Source organism: Alnus glutinosa, chromosome 5 (assembly GCF_958979055.1).
Source record: "Alnus glutinosa chromosome 5, dhAlnGlut1.1, whole genome shotgun sequence".
Taxonomy (NCBI): domain Eukaryota; kingdom Viridiplantae; phylum Streptophyta; class Magnoliopsida; order Fagales; family Betulaceae; genus Alnus; species Alnus glutinosa.
Window position 1 is genome coordinate 13,256,681 of NC_084890.1, and position 17,894 is coordinate 13,274,574.

Consider the following 17,894-nt stretch of genomic DNA (forward strand, 5'->3'; position numbering starts at 1 on the left):
GCTTAAAAGACAGAAACTTTGACTGGACCAGAACGGAGTTAAAACGAATCCGAAATGAGTCAAACCAAAAAGAGAAAGTGTTAGTCTTAAAGTCCTCTATCTACATTCAAAATTTCACGTCAATCGGAGTAGGTTTGACCATCAAAAAATTGCTCGGAGTAGGCTGCCCTCTAGTTGGACGAAAATCCTAAAATTTTAATAGATAATAAAAGTAAGGTCTAGTTTGCAAGAAATTATCTAATAAGTTAATTCTTTTATTACATTTCGCACCTTCTACCCCTACCTGCCTTCTATAAATAAGCATGCAAGGGTCTTTGTTTTTCCACACAAATCATAGACAACTTCTATGAAAGCGTTTGTTTTGGTTTTCTCTCCATTTTTCTCTCATTTTACCACACGACTACTTTGGTGTTCTTGAAGTTTATTTTTCTCTCTGAATCAGATTGGTAAGTAATCTTGATACATGGAGTGACTTCTTAGATATTTCTAAGAAAGTGTTTAATTCACTTCCGCTATATAGAGTCCAAAAACTCAAAAGATATAGTTTGAACGTGAAACTTTCAAAGGAATATCTTATGAATCACTTGGCACCTCTTCTATACTATTTGATTTCATTAATTGTGTATTTATTATATAGCTCTCCATATAAATTGTTAAGATTCATGTTTGAGCATTATGTCACGCGTTTCGATGCTTAACCATGAATCAAAGTAGTGATTTTAATTAATTTAATGACTTTTGTAAAATAGTGAATATATTCTTGTTAATATTTATCTATTTTTATCATTTATTGCATTACTATGGAGTTAGTTTTACCACCTGTATCTATTTTATCATTTATTGCATTACTACGGAGTTGGTTCTACCACCTGTATCTATTTTATCATTTATTGCATTCCTAAAGGGTTGGTTCTACCACCTTATTACCCTATCCTTTGCATCATAATATCATTCTGTTGGGATTCATGTTTTAGTGTTATGTCACCAAGAGCACTATGCTGTGTTTCAGTGCTTAAACATAAATCGTTGTAGTATTTATATTATCATGTTATTTTCTTGTTTTACACTTACAATTCTTGTGGACAATCATAATGCTCTAAAATTCTTATTAAGTGCTTTGACTAAAAGACTTATGTTTAAACATTATGTCACCACATTTCGGTGTTTGAACATAAAGCTTAAATGTCAAAAGACGTATAAGTAATCACCTTTTAATAGTGATGACTAAAAAAGATGAATAAATGGATGTAAAAATAAACAATTTTAATATTGGAAAAAGGACTGATGAATATATTATCTTCTTTGTATATATTTATTTATGACAGAAAATGAGCTAAGAAATTACACCAAGGAGAGTAAGTATGAAGTTACTTATTGAGGAATGATTCCATGTTTCATTAGGATTGTGTGGTGTGTGTTCATTGCATGTGGTTGTTCATGCATTGCATGTTGTGTCCAATTAATATAACGGCTGATGAGATAGCCATCAACAAGCTGATATAGTAGCAAGTGAAAGGAAGGCTAGTCAGTAGACCCAGGGGGTTCATAGTGACCCAGGAGAGTCCGAAGTCCTAATATATAACTAATGCTGGGACCGGTAGGATTCTAGTAAAAACATGGAAGACTTTAAGTGTGAGGCAAAGGACATGAACGGGTTTGGATACCTAAGAACGAGAGGTTTGAAGTAAGATGATCATAAAACACAAATTAAATGGTTATTACGATGCATATACACACAACCTTTGCATTTGTATTATTTATGAACTGTTATTAATCTAATGGTAACTTAGTTATGAAAATGGATGACTCACTTGTTTGTCTATGTAAATATGATGACGTCATATTTGCATAGTTACTGATGCAGATCTAGAGAATAAAAGCATGGACCCATATGCCAGTTTTGATGGTTTTTGAAACCATTATCGAACTATTATGTGCTAGATTAGATATTACTAGTTGTATTTATGTGTGTCTGGTTTTACGGCATGTGAATATTTATAACGATGTCATGTTTGGCATGTTTTATGTTATATGCTTATGTGCCTTCTGTGATATTAATTTTGATGCACCTAGTGTGCATATGGCATGTAAAGATAAACCTAAAGTAACTTTTAATAAATTACCGAGGTATTTCAGTCAGCTCTAATGTGTTATGCTATCAATTCCTAAGACTATAGAAAAAAAAATATTCCGCTACGAGAATTTATCTTTGATGTAGTAATGTCACATGGAAACCGGAGGTTTCTGCTTACGAATTTGCAAGCTCAAATTTGGGGCGTTATAGTGCAGAGTCAATAAGTTTATACTTTCCACTTTGGTTTATACTCAGGTATTGACTCCTCAGAACAAACTTCATACTCTCTGCATTTCATGTTGTTTTTAATGGTTAGACTCACACCATTTCTTTTAAAACCCTAAACCTTAATAAAAAACCCTAGGATCCTAAAATACTTCAAAAGTGTTTATTCTTAAGACTTTAGATGCAACTAGGGTTTTATAAAAATATCGTTTTTAAGTCTCTTTGTAATCTTGAAAACACTCGGGCAGCATAATGTGTTTACGTTTGTAAACCAATCTCATGCAGAACCACTTTTACATGACTTTTTAAAGATAATTTCTAAAACTCATTTTTACATTAACCACATAAAATAGCGATATTATTTACATGTTTATGGGGCATCATTTCCATACTATAAACATGCTAAAGCATTAACAATGCTATTTGAACATTATAACAACAATGTAGCATAGCCATATATAAAATTTTATGGGGTGTTACTATAAATATATATAGCTATTACAAATACAAAACCAATTAAAATGAAATAAACTTGTCATTTCGATTATACATTTTCTTTCGAATCAATATTTCTTTGCAATGCAGTTTGGGCTTGATAGAATAAGTAGAAGCAATAGATTAGCATAAAAAATCGGTTTTCTACTAACAGAAACCGAGTCAAGAACTAAATCCCACTAAACTTGACTCCACCACTAAATCCAACTAAATTCACCATTTAATCAAACTTTTTGAAATTTGAAGCACAATAGGGTACAAAAGCAAGATTTGGGCGAGATAGAGGAAAAGAGACAAACCAACGGCGTCAAGGTGGGGCGAGCGGTGGCATCAAGGATGAGAGCGAGAGAGAGAGAGAGAGGAGTGAAAATGAAAGAGTGTTCGAGAGATAGAGTTTTCTTACTAATTCTCCGAGAATTATTCCACGTGCCATTCCATTTTTCGGTGCATCTCCTAGAACGTTGATAATTTCTCGGCGTATGTAAATTAATGTCAAAAAATTAGCGGCGTATGAGTAAAACGCCGATAAATACACCTTTCTTGACGTAGCAATTGAACCTTGAAAAAAAAAAAAAAAACTGTAAATTACCCATTTTTTGTAGTGTTTTATTCTTAATTTTGTTTGGAATAGTAGGATTTAAGGTTTTCGGGATTTGAAAAAGAAGAAAGACTTTTTTTTTTTCTTCACTTTCTAGGTAGACAGATATAGAAGGCAAAAGTGATAGAGAGTCCCACACAAAGCCCAATTCCTCAGGTGAGCTGTGGTTAGACTCTTGGTAAAGAATCAAGATAAGTTCATCCCAATTGATTAGCAAAATCCATTGTCTTGAAGCGGCCACTCAAAGGGGTGTTTATCTCTATTGTCTTATCATTTAAATAAATGTAGTTGATGAGTAATTAGTTACCAAAGTATCAATATTTATAATTTGTGAGAAGAGATTTTTCTCTTTAAGGTGTGGCTCCTCGTCCACTTTTCGTCCTATTTTTGGCCGGTAAGACTCTAGTCAACGTGATTTTATCTATCTATCTTAAAAGATTATTCTCCTTGTGTCCTGCGTCAAAAAGACTCCGAACGGTACCTAAGGAAAGTAGTAAGTTTGCATTATACAAAAAATTGAGTATGCATGTGAGCTGGAAAGTGAAAATTGGGGTCCCAAGTTGATGGTTGGAGCAGGGATGTGCAATTGGGTAATAAACTGCGACCAATTGGGAAAAAAGGGGCGTCTTTATTGAATGTGGAACCCTGCCAATTTACCAGTCAGACTCTTCAGTTGTATGGTTTCAAAGCGAGCCCTAATTCGAGCACTCCAAAACAGAGGGTCCCTACTTTGATTGGGTACGGTGACCTGCATCCACGAGTCACGAGCTAGCCTCTTCGCTGATTGATTAAACCTTTTTTTTTTTTTTTTTATTTTTATTTTTTTTAAAGGCGGATGACAAAATTAGGAAACAACAGCAACAACAACTTGTGATCAAATCAATAGCAGTGTTATATGATTTTATTTTATGACCCAGACCCACTCTTTTTTAGATTTCCTCGAACTTATTCCACCTTGAAACTCTAAAACACACTTTTTATTTGTTTTATGTAATTTATTTTTGCCTTGGAATGCTCATTCAATGAAACCCCATTCCCATCCATCCATCCATCCATCCAGGGACATTGCTTTCTGGCTTTCTGCAAGTGCTGCATGGGAGCCCATGATATAGGCCCATGGGCTGTGTTCCCTTCATTTGTCCCCTCCTCACTTTATGCAGGGGAGGTGCTTCTTTCTTTTTTCCAACGATTACACCAAGGGAAAAGAAATACTTTCTCTGCAAATTAGTTATTCTTTCATCATGACAAGGGATTTTCCAAATTGTGAAATTCCAGAAAGTGAAAATTTGGTTGCCAAGGTAAAAATATTGTTTACATAATTGTGTCATCATTGAGGTAAACATTTATATTAGATAGAAATGCTACCATAGCTACAGTGATTAAGTAGAGTCAATTTTTTTTTTTTTTTTTTTTTTTTTTTTTTTTTTTATTTATTTTTTTTTTTTTAAGTGGTTAGGCGTGAATTAAGGTGAGAACTCAACTCCTAAAATGAGAATTCTTAATTTTATTAATATTAGCTGCTTTTAAGTCTCATTGATACTTTAATGGAGCTTGATCAGGTTATGGGTCAGTCAGATTTGAGAGAGGGCTTACAGTTTCCACTGTCGAAGGCCCTCCCAACAGGCAGGTGCTACTATGGTCATGCGCAAGCAGAATAACTATGACTGGTCTCTTATGCTGTCATTTTGCTATATATTAAAAAAAAAATTAAAAAATAAAGTAACGCTACCCTAGTTCAAAATGACTCATACTTAAGAGAAATGCTATATAATATATTTCCATCAAGCTCCCATTTTACTAAACCGATTGTATTTTATTAAATTGATGTGGTAGTGCTTATCAGGCGCCCTTAGATATGTTTTTAATAAAAAATAAAAAAAAAATTGATTTAAGAACCAATGAACATTGTTAGATCAACTAAATAAAATTCAAGTGCATTAATTAATAAAAGTATATATATATAAAGATTACTCTATAGTTTATAAAGTGGAGTGTTAAAGTCAAAAGAAAAATATATACGGTTTCATTTTTTAAAAGATCCCATTCCCATGGCTTAATACTTTATAATCATCGCCTTATGATTTGAAAGAAGAAGCAGGAGGTTGGGGGGTAACAATGATATATATAATATAGAGTCACAGCCTCTCAGGTGTTAACAAAATATTCTGCATGGTTTTTGACACGTGGAACAACCCCGGCGCATTCCACCAATGATGCTGTGGTCTCTGACCAGGTTTATGATAGGTCCTTGTACCCATGGAAGCAGAATAGAATGTGACATGCCATGTGAACCCCCTGACTCCACCTGTCTATTTTCATAAGTAGGCCCTCATCACATGTTGCCACTCATAAATCAACTGCCACGTGGCATAACTATTTTTTTCCTTTTTTTTTTTTTTAATTTTTATTAATGAAATGAAAGCATAGAAATCATCATTTGTCATAAATGACTTTTATCATTATTTAGCGAGCGGTTGATCTTGAACACCGGATAATTAAATATGATTAGAATTTGGACATCAACGACTCTGATTGGCTTCAGATATTATATATTTGTGGATAAAAATAATTACATGGGAGGAAAAAGTACATTTTCATGTATATTATTTCCATGTTTACTTTCATTTATCTTTGACTGGTCTAATTAAAGCACTCTTCAGTACTGCTTTCCTTCAGTTGTCATATCTACACTTTTGGATGAGATGGAGGCCAGGGATGCAAGGAATCTAGCTTCCCCAATCGAACCTTACATTATTAATTTAATTTATCAACATATTCGCCGCATTAAATAACGTTCACCATGATTGAGTTATCGAGTTTTAGCACCCATGGCGTCCATGAAAAAGAATGGAAGCACTGATTCATCAAAAAAAGAAAACAAAAAAAAAAAAAAAAAAAAGAATGGAAGCGCCGGCACCAGCTACCAACAGACATCTTATCACCAAGATAGTTTTTACTTATAACCTCTCTTTCATCATTTATAATTCATACAATATTCTAGCTTGTTTGAAATTTATATATTTGTATATTATATATATTACACTTACCTCATCAATATGACCATATTTGCTGTAGGGTACTCCGGAGAGCGAAAAAAAAAAGATAAATGATTCTGAATACTTTTCAATAAGATAACAATTAATATTCGAACTACCCCTAATAGTCCCTAATGGTCGTGGGGTGGTTTAACCACTCCCTATATCTGGGGTGCCAAACCAGTACCTTACCATTTGAGATTTTACCGCTAGGAGTTATCACCTATAAAATTTATATTGATTATGGTAAAAGTACTCCTCATGAGATTTGTATATTAGACTGACCTCCATATTACCATGGATGGAGAGAGAGAACAAATATAGGTAGCTAAAGTTGTTAGAATATATAATAAATAATTTAATTCACATATTCTTATCGGTTTAAATTTTTAGTATAAGTGTTGATTTAACATGATATAAAAGCTACTTAAAAAAAAAAAAAAACATAATATAAGAGCCAAAGGGCAAAGGTCCTGAACTCGAAGCTTAATTGATTCTGTCATTTACCTTTCATTTCAATTAAATATTTTACGTGTTAAATTTCACTAATTAAGGAGAAGTTTGGACCCGAACATAAAAAAGAAAAAAGAAAAAAAAAAGTAATAATTAAATTCACTTCTTACTGCCTGCTGCTTTAAGTTTTTAAGACAAATTGATCGCATCATTTGATGGTAAACGAGAAGGCAAGGAGGTTAAAAAAAACAAAAAAAAAACTCCGAGAATACATACTAGTGGGGTTAAAGAAGCATACGTTAGGGTGACAGAAATAATTCGTTAAAAAAAGATTCGAAACACAGCAAAGCCTTGGGTTTATGATTGTCATCTAGTGCCACTGTGCCTGCAGTGTCCAGCAAAACAAAGTGTGAGACTGGTTATACCGCGTACCATACCCCCTCCCTCCCCCTTCATTTTCACTCCTGCTTTCTTCACTTTACCTCTAATTACCACCTCCTTCATTTTCATCCTCTAGTTTTTTCTCTTTTTTTTTTTTTTTTTTTTTTTCAACCAAATGTTCAGATTTTATTTTTAAATTTTTTTTTTATTTTTTTATATAAGAAACTGAGAAAGTAGAATAAAATTAAGTTTAAACAGTCAAAAAAATTACAAAAAATGTTTTTCGGAACCGGCCGGCCTTGACATCCTATGAATAACATTTGAGTCGATATACAAATTTATGGTCTGTTTGTTTCGACTTGAAATGTTTTCCGTTATAAATTATTTTTCGATGAAATCACTTTTTCAGAAAAAATGATTTTCTTGAAAATATTTTTCAGTGTTTGGCTCTTACGAAAAAATCATCAATGGCAAAAAACCACCGGTGACAAGATTTCGTCACTGGCTAGCAGGATTTCGGCAATAGAGGTCGGAATCCGGCAGCATTGGCCAAATTTCGGTGATCATCGTTGGAATTCGGGCGGTGCCAGAATCTGAACATTTCCACCGGATTCCAGCTGACTAGATTCCGGCCAGTACAACTGGAATTTGGCACAAGTGGCCAAATTTTGGCGAATTTGGCCAGAATCAAGCGTCGGACGTTGCTAGATTCTAGCACTGGCCGGATTCCGGCCTGTTTCGCCAAGCCGGAATCTAGCTTTTATTCCGGCCTGTTTCGCCAAGCCGGAATCTAGCTTGATGGATGCCGGCGATGGTCGGCAGAATCCATCAATCGAATACCAAAATTTTATGGACCTTCGGCGGTAGATTCGGCCTACCAACAAACTCTAATGTCCGGCAACGATGGATTCCAACAAGCATGCGTGCAAGAATGAAGAGTTTAAATCTAAAAAATGATTTACGGTATTCAAAACCGTAAAATCTTTTTCCAAAAATTAAAGAAGCTTTTACAGTTAAACTGAAATGATTTCTGTTGACCATAATTTTCGGTTGTACTAAATACCGAAAAATACAAAAAATATTTTCTAAAAAATATTTTACGCTCAAATAAACAGAACATTAGGATTCCATTAGGTGGAAAAATTGCACTCACTATTCATTTCAAATGCCCAAAATATTTTTATTACTACAAACTTTTTTAAAAAATTTAGAATCCAAAATTGAGTTGAGTCTAGCTACTTCCAAACAAATGGGTTCAACCTCTTATATATCACTGAAATCAACTTATCTTCACTGTTGTGTGCAAAAGCTAGCATCACAATTTTCCTTTTTCTTTTAAAACAATTTCCTAAGTTTAAGCCCTTTTTTTTTTTTTTTTTGATTAATAAAAAGTATTAATTAAGCAACATATTTTATTGAATTTTTCAAATAAATCATATTTCCGTACCAAATTTCTTGGTACTACAAACTTTTGTCCCTGGAATCTTACCAAAACTCGGTAAAGGCATGCACATGTGTAAAATCCATATATATATATATATATATATATATATATATATGTATGTATTTCCTCTTGGTTTCGGAATTTAACAATTGGGATTAATTGTTAATTTGTTAAAAAATAAAAAAAGAAAAAGAAAAAGAAAAAGGCAAACAAACAAACAAAAAAACAATAGAAATGGAATATTCTTCTTCTTTTCTTTTTTTTTCCCTTCAATTTCAGTTTGAAATTTGAAAATGGACTGTCATTTTCAGGAGGTAATTAAGCCTTAAGCTATCTACCACAGTACTAGTGTAATCATATTTACTTACATCTAATAAATAAGCAGTAAAAGCTTAGTACTAAATAAAAATGAGACCAACCAATATTTAGGTGGGGACAAGGTGCAATGTATATATGTATGTGCGTCCACCTGCCACATTTTGTCCGTTGGAGCCTTTGGCGTTTGTCGTAAAAACAGTGTCGTTTGTTGGACCGCCGTACCCAGGTCGCATGGCTTGCACAGTGCATTCTATACCTATGTTGCTCGGCTTTGGAACGTGTAGTGCAAAGTAGGTGCCAAAAGAATTTAATTTTATGGGGTCAAAACATTTCCAAACAAGGCAAAATTACAAAATTAAAATATTTTTCCCTAATTACCTTTAACCTTTCCCGTGAATCCTCGTTCCTCCTCCCAAGGACTTCAATTTGTGTTTTTATTGAAACCAAGCATGTAATTATTGCTATCTGTTTTCCTTACTTTTTCTGCCTCCCAATTATTAATGGTCATGTCCAATTGTATAGATAATGAGAGACGATTGTTGTACATATTTTGTACGTTATTTTTTTGAATTATTATTAAATTTGCAAGAATTTATATATGAGTTTTACAAATTAAATTGAATGATTGATTTAAAAAAAATAATATAAAAGAGACATACAAAAATAATTTCTCATTATAAAATAGATGAAAGCTCGTCTTGACGTGACAAATTTAAGTTGTATTAAAATATTTACATAAAATTATATAGATAAATTTTAATATGATTTATTTAGTTAAACGAGTGAGTTTCTTTAATTTTAGTTTGCTAATTTTATGTTTGGGTTGTGCGGATTTACGGATCATGTAAATTTTTTTGTAATCCTAATGGTCACGTGTTGAAAGAATAAGCTTATACTCTAAAGATCAATCTTAATTTAAACAATTTAATTAAAATGGTCAAATCTCTCGATCTTAATTAATCTACTAATTTTGTGTCAAATTTACGGGTCGTATAAAAAATTACTAGCTTCAAATAAAAGCATTTGAATCCATTTGAACTGAAGAGAAGCCGGTTAGTTTAAATAGAAGGGTAAAATTATTTCAAAAAATATCAAAAAACAATTTTACTCTTATTTTTATACTAATCGGCTCTTCTCCGATTCAGTTGTCCCATCTTTTGGAGAGAGAAAAGGATTTAATCAATTCTAGTTCTTTGAACTTAATTTATGCAGTAAATCATAAAGGCAGGATCAAAATCATTCGAAAAAAAAAAAACTATCAAAATACCACAAGAATAGGGTAGACTAGACATTATGGGGATGTAGTTCATGTTAGAAAAATTAATATAAAAACGAAAAAAAAAAAAGGATAAGAGAAAGAAAAATACAATTAATGGATTAGATTAACTAAAATGTATATTTTTCTCATAGACATATACCAGTATAATTATGAAGTACTCACCAAAAAGTTCACATATATTCTCAAAAAAATTAACAAAAAAATAATAAAAAATCATTGTTAACAGAAAAAAGGAGAAAATAATATATATATATAAGACAAAAGGTTTTATGTCAGATAAATAGCATATACAGTGGCAAAATCCATTACATGGCCGGATACAAAATTGGTGGGAGTGAAGACTGAAGAGGCTAGCCTTGAGATTCAGTCCATCTTCAACCACCTAAGGTGAGTAACGGAATTGCCCCATGCACATTAATTCCGGTGGCAAATTAAGGACACTCAAACTCAATACAAACAAACACTAGCATAGGATAAATATCAACCACGATCGACGACCAGCGTTAATTTGACCTAATTAATTAATAATCTATAATTATTACATTTAGTACGTACTAATTTATAATTAAATTTTAATTCCCTATCTCTTCAATTTCCAAAGTTTAAGAAAGAGGAGCCCTCTGAGGAGCTCCCTTTCTCCTGCTGCTGAGAGAGAGAACAATCCCGGGGAGGAAGCCACCTTTCTTCTTCTTCTTCACCACCTCCGGTTGCTCACGTGGAATTACCGAATTGCTCGTTGCCTCCTCATTGGAGCACGATGAACCTATGTATTGAGATGGATGATCTTCTAGGATGCCATCATCATCAATGATCTCCGACCCATCCATGCGTAATCCCTCAAATTCCGAAATTGCAAAATCGGATTCATCATACCGATACAAAATGCCAGATAGATATTCTCCCCGGTACACCATATGGTTAACCTGCAAAAATTAACACAAACACTGTTAATTTTTCACACGACCCAGTTGAACACAAAGACTGATATAGTCTTATACATACCAATGCCTCGATATGTCGTGAACGCAACACACGACATTTAAGGCTCAACACAACGTGGAACTAGCAAATAAAAGCATATGAGTCTCACTCGTTTAATTAAACGGGGTGGGTTATGACTGATCAATATAGTCTTATATTTATTCATCGACATGAACTGAGAAAAGAAAAGACCCATTTGGGAATTTTTCTTCCAACATCAAATGGGATTCTTCCATGAGTATGCGAACAGCGAGACATAATATAAAAGAGTTGAGATAGGCAAGGAATTAAGGGAGGAGGCCAGGGAAGTGATGAAATGGACCTTGCATGAGAGTGAACAGAAGTTGAATGGCTCCTGGAGAATCCTGTCACAAGTAAAGCATATGTTGGCAGAGCCCTTGGAAGACCTAGACTGTGGCCTCTGATTCAAGAATATAACCTTGGCACTGTTTATGGTATACGGCTGCCAAACAAGGAAAGAGTTTTGAGTATTTTTATGCACAAAACAATCAAAATAATTATCCATTACCAATATTTCTCAAAAGTAGTAGTAGAACAACCTGAATAGATGAGCAGTCAATGAGCTTCTCGAGATCACCCAATCGAACGACGTCGTGGTAAACATATCGTCTCACCTGGATATAAATAACCACAATACATATACGATCATCTTTTATGGCAACTTGCTACTTAATTAATTACTCGACAATGTGATACAACAGAATGAGGCTCAATGATTACCGACGGTGGAGCACAGTTTGATTACCTGAATTAGTGTAGTAAAAAAAGAAAAATAACAGCATCGATCTTGGGGTAATTATTTGAACCTTTTATTAAGGTGAAAAACAAATGAACTCATGAGAATAATATTACGGAGGTGGGGTTCTTTATGAGAACGATAAATACGACAATGAAATGTGAAAAACTGGGTCAAACTTTCGCTTTCGTTGAAAGCAACAGCTGAAGAACCTTTGCAGGGAAATAGGGAGGATAAATAAGAAAATCTGACATAAATGGGAAAGAAACCAAACCTAAAAAGTGGTAATCAAGGAAGACATGGTGAACCATTTCTGGTATGCCTTTTACACATTTTAAAAAATAAAATAAATACAATAATTTGACTAAGACCACTAACATAAGACAATCTTGGACGGATCCACAAGAATTGGCAAATATTTAAATAAAAAACAGTCAAGATTTTTTTTTTTTTTTTTTTTTTTTTTTTTTTTTTTCTTTTTCTTTCTTCTGATCTCAAACAGTATAGATCCAATTTAGTATGGGAACAAAGAAGGAACATCTTATCTCAATGTTTGTGTGTTTGATAATATATAAAACAACACCAAGGGATTTAGAGAATCAAGCACAGAGATTTTGATGAATTCTGTAAGCATTAATATTGGTTAAATTCCTTATAAACAAAGGTTAATGCCTAATATAATTAGTTCATAAACCTTCTGAAATGTGAATTCTTTTTTCTTTTATGTTTCTTTTATATAAACAACCATAACAGAAGAAGAGACAACAGCAAGTATCACAAAAGAAAATTAAAAAAGAAAAAAGAGAAGAGGAAGCCCTAAAAATAAAAATATCTTGAGAAATTGTGCCAATTCTCAAAAAAAAAAAAAAAAAAACTACATACCCAGTAACCCAGAACAAAGTTGAGGTAAGAAAGGCGTACAAAAAGCATGTGGAAAGTGAAAATTAAGTAAAAGAGAGATTTTTCCAAGCAATCATAAAAAGAAGATTTTGGAGTCTGGAGATATACCCAAACATAACTGCACTTGAATTTGATTTTCGAAAGAAGCTAAATTCCTAGTACCCAGTAAAGAATTGAGTGTGAAGTAGCTGAAAAACAGTTAAAAACAGCAGAAAAGGGGAAGAAAAATGGTTTGAAAAGCTTGACGTGGGTTGAAATGAAATGGATTTTTGGAGATGGGGCTGGTAATTATAGCTAGTAATTAATAAATTACCTGGAGAAGAGGGTGAGAGCGGTGAGAAGAGAGGCAGTGGGGGCAAATACTAAGACAACAGCGCAAGCAAAAGACGTTCTTCTCGTTCTTCCTGCGATTATCGTGGACCCCACAGGCGCCAAAGAATGTCTCAGCCATCAGCCCTTCCAGCCATGCAGGCTTCATGTTCATGTTCATGTCGTTGTTCGTCGTCACTTCTTCCATACCTGAAGCCCATGACTCTCTCCCCATCTCTCTAGCTTTCTGCAACAATTAATTCCGATCGAGTGTGTAAAGAAAGAAAAAAGCCTAAACACTGCTGGCCTCAGCTATATATTTATGAGCATGAGCTTTTCCTACAACTACAAAAGTCCTTTTCTCTTGCTACCTGCTCTTTTTATAGCAGAGGAGCTTCCAGATTCTTGTCGTTTCCAGGCTCAAAAGGAGAGTGTCTATTTTCTTTTGTGTCGTTTCTTTTCTTCCCTTCTGGATAAAAATGAACGAATGACTCAGAGAGAGAGAGAGAGAGAAACAATTTTCTTTTTATTTTTTATTTTGATTTTATGGATATTTTGTATTTAAATTGTTTGTTAATTTTTTGTTTTGAAAAAAAGAAAGCAAAAGACCAAATATAAAATTTTTAACAAAGGGAGTCAAAGTCTTTCTAAAGTTTAGTTTTATAGCAATTAATGCAATCTTCTTGTGGTCAAATTCTAAGGATAAATAATATCAACCTATTAGGGTTGTAACTAATTAATCACATGCATAATTTCATTTTATTATGAACTAATTGTGTATTTTCACTTACACTATCATGATTGTGTATTCAAAAATTGATTTTCTTTATTCATTTTTAATTAAAAATAATACTAATTTAATAACAATATTTATTATTGTTTAGTCTTTTATTTTGGATGATCAATAAGTGATAGAATTAAGGGAGGCTAGCTAACTAGGCATAAAACTATTTAGTAGCATTTGATTGGTTCGGATGTAATGTGTAACACTTTTTGATATATATGTTCATCAAGAGATTATGTTTATTAATGGGTTTTGGGGATTTTTTTTTTAAAAAAATTTTGATTTGAAAAAATATTTTTGTTTTTGTATTTTTAGGAGTGTTTTGTATTTTAAATTATTTGTTAATTAATATATCCGTGTTGAGAATAAAAAACAAAAGACAGAAAATAGAAATAAAAATACAAACAAACATGACTAATTTGAGGTTCTGTATTTTAGGACCTAACCATAAAGAGAGAAAATTTATTTTCTCCAAATTAAAAGCTTCAAATCTCTTATATATGTCTGATCAATTGGAAACTTTTTTTTTTTCTCTAACAAAAAAAAGAAAGATAATTTTTCTTATCGATGTTAATTATCTCTCAATTCAGTTCCTCTATTTCAAAGCAAATTATCTCGATACCTGTTTTGCAGAAATGATATTTTTATATCTCTTATACATTTTATTTTTAAATCCATCTTTAAATTTATGAGACTCACGTTGAGCTTTATAAATTCAATAATAAACTTAAAACCTGGTTGGATTATTTGCAATTGCCCATTACATTAATCAAAATAAACCTAGGAGCAAAAAGCCAAAATTATGTACTCTCCATAGAAAAAAAAGAGGTACAATTTCATGAGTATTTATTCATAAGAAATGGTGCTGTAACTTGGCTGGTTTGTCTCTTTTGGCAATTTCCAATAGGTAAAGTAGCACTACCTCGGTTTGAAAGCTTGCCACATGACATAAAGGTCATTTATTTGTATCTATGCATACTTGCCTGTCCTTTTTTCAAGTATTTTTTTTTTTTTACTTTTAATTTTATTATTTGAGGCTGAGAATATACACTTGGACTGTCTTTTTTTAACGTACTAAATTCATTGAAATGCTAAAATAAATAATATTGTATGTATTGAATGAATCAAACTACCTAATTGTAGTCATGTTGTCTCTATTAGTTTTTTGGGAGGTGTGTCCAATTTGGAATTACCAGAAAGCTCTCAATTAATCTCCTACATTTACTAAGCTGAGCACTAACAAAAGTGGATACTAGATTTTTTAAGGATCAGGGCTTTTTTAAATTATTTTTAAGAGAATTCGAATAAGTGATTATAAGAGAATTCTTATGGGATCTATCTGACCAAATAAAAATCAAGTTGTCAAACTATTTATCGGGTCAGGTGGATCCCATAAGTGGTTTCTTTCATAATCACCTGTTTAAATTCTCTCAAATTCAAACATATAATTTGAAAGGATCCTGATTCATTTATAAATGGCTTAAGAGCTAAATCATCTATGACCCTTTAGAGAGAGAGGGAGAGAGAGAAAAAATTTCATTTGACTTTAGATATTTTGTAAAGGACTAATGCTAAATACTCAACTCACATCTTATTTTCATATAATTGGATTGATGTTATGGTGCCTATCAACCCTTATTTTTATTTTTTATTTTTTTAAGACGTGCTGCACATCCTACACTAATTCTTCTCTCATCTTACATGACCCCACAGATTTAATGGTGATTTTAAAATGTGAGAGGATAAGAGAAATACCATTAGAGGAAATAAATCATTTCTCTTTTTAATAAAGGCTGATCAAAGGACTTTTAGGCACTAGCTAACACATCAGCCTAGACTGTCCAGTTGTATGAGATTGAGATGGAAGTTGAATATCACTATTAAATTTTAGAAGAAATGCTATTGAATTTTGAATATAATGAATATATAGTTAAGAGTATTTGTAGCATTTCTTCCAAGTAAATTTACCATAAAAATTAGTCTTATGCTATATATATTGTGTCCAAAATATGCCTTAGCTTAATGCAAATGGTACATCCATAACTTTTACGAAAATCGAGAACAATTCTTCAAAAAACATAACGACAAAGATTCAAATGTTTAAAGATATCCATTCATATATTTAGGGTATTTTAGTTAACATGTTGCCAATTTTGATCGTCAATTGAGGATCAAGCAAGGCAACAAATTGAATGTCTGAAACTTCACCGACCATGTCAATGTAGGAATTTGTGTTAAATTAGAGGGGAGTTGCACGTGAAATACATCGTGCAACTACCTTTCCCAAATATTCTCCACCGGAAAAATTGAAAATAATTTAATTTAAAAAAAAAAAAACAAATGATTAGACAATAATATTTTTTTTTTTTGAATAACATCTTTAAAAAAAAAAAAAAAAATTTTGTATTTTTGTAGTATGTTTCCACCTTCAGTACAATTTGTAGCCCAAGTATACGTTATGGGCTTGGGCCAGATCAAAGCAGAGACAAAATATTGTGGAACTAGGTATAAAGACCTGAGCTGAGCCCAAATTTGATACTGGGAGTTCTGTATAACTTGCCCAAAAAGTGCACTGCTTATTTTTAAAACACTTCATTTATTCAACGGAGAATGGATGCATACATAAACCTTAAACCGGCACTAATTAATCATCGTGAACTAGCTTAAGAGTTTGTTTGGGTTTGTGATTTTAAGTGGATATATGATCGAATAATCAAAAGAATAGTTTTATTTCACATTGATTGATCACTTTGTTAAATACCAAAAATGAAATATTTTGTTGCACCAAAACCCTAATCCTAAAGAGAAATGTTATTTCATATTCTATGGTATATCTCCTATATATATATATCCATCTCGTAGGTGCTAAATGGTTAGGTTTTTGTAATGAAAACAAGGCATTAAATTGCCACCACTTTTGCGACCGGCCAAATAGAGCATGTAGCACCAAATCTATTTCCAAATTTTCCACTCTTCCACTATTTGATCAATGGTTCATTATTTTTGTGAAAATCAAAATCTCCCTAGCAGTTGGATTAACCAGCTAACTCTATAGTTTATGAAAACTAGTAAAACAAAAGAAATTATATATATATATATATATATATATATATATATATATATATATATATATATATATATATATATATATATATATATATATCAATGGTCTAAAATTATCCTATTAAAAATCAAGTAATGTTTGCTGCACAACAAATGTACACACTTTTTTTTTTTCAATTTTGTTTTTTTAAAAAACTAAAATTTGGACAAACGCCATGTTAGCTTTGTTATACAATTAAGTGTGTACATTTATTGTACGTGCATCAAACATTACTCATTAAAAATCATAATAAGATTTGCCACCTAAGCATGTTGTTGTGAGAGAGATGAAGTAAAAATTTAAAAACTCTCTAGAACTTTCTACCCTACACGCCAAATGCAAGAACGATCCCATGGTTACCAGCATGTTTTCAAAGTGTCCTTTAAGCCCAATTTTCAATAGAATTCTTGCATATGTCATATAAACCCTTGAAACATGAAAACAAAACAAAATTAAATAAATAATAACGTTAAGGAATTAACATATACGAGTTAAAAGGCTTGAATGTGCAACATTTAGCGTTTATCAATACTTATGTATGTAATATATATAGCTAACTATTGTATCTAAGTATGATTAAGAATGGTTGGTTAGATACTTAGGGGACGTTTGTGTGCTCGATTTTTTTGTACTATATTCTAAATTGTGAATACCGAGAAAATTGGAGTTTTAAAATTATGTTTGGATGGTTTAGAGAATTTGAATTTTTTTTTTGAAAAAGATGTTTAGGAGTGTGAATTGAATTGAATATAATTGAG

The 17,894-nt window shown here is 32.2% G+C and overlaps 1 protein-coding gene across 1 annotated transcript; it reads right to left on the bottom strand.

The window, feature by feature from the left end:
* Nucleotides 1-10,531: 10,531 nt before the first annotated feature.
* LOC133869536 (protein RGF1 INDUCIBLE TRANSCRIPTION FACTOR 1) lies at nt 10,532-13,680 on the bottom strand. The gene is made up of 4 exons (XM_062306560.1): nt 13,254-13,680; nt 11,844-11,918; nt 11,606-11,746; nt 10,532-11,225 (listed from the first exon to the last, which is right to left on the bottom strand). Exons 1-4 carry the CDS (start codon nt 13,482-13,484, stop codon nt 10,905-10,907), a joined length of 768 nt encoding a protein of 255 aa, XP_062162544.1. The 5' UTR covers nt 13,485-13,680; the 3' UTR covers nt 10,532-10,904.
* Nucleotides 13,681-17,894: the final 4,214 nt, after the last annotated feature.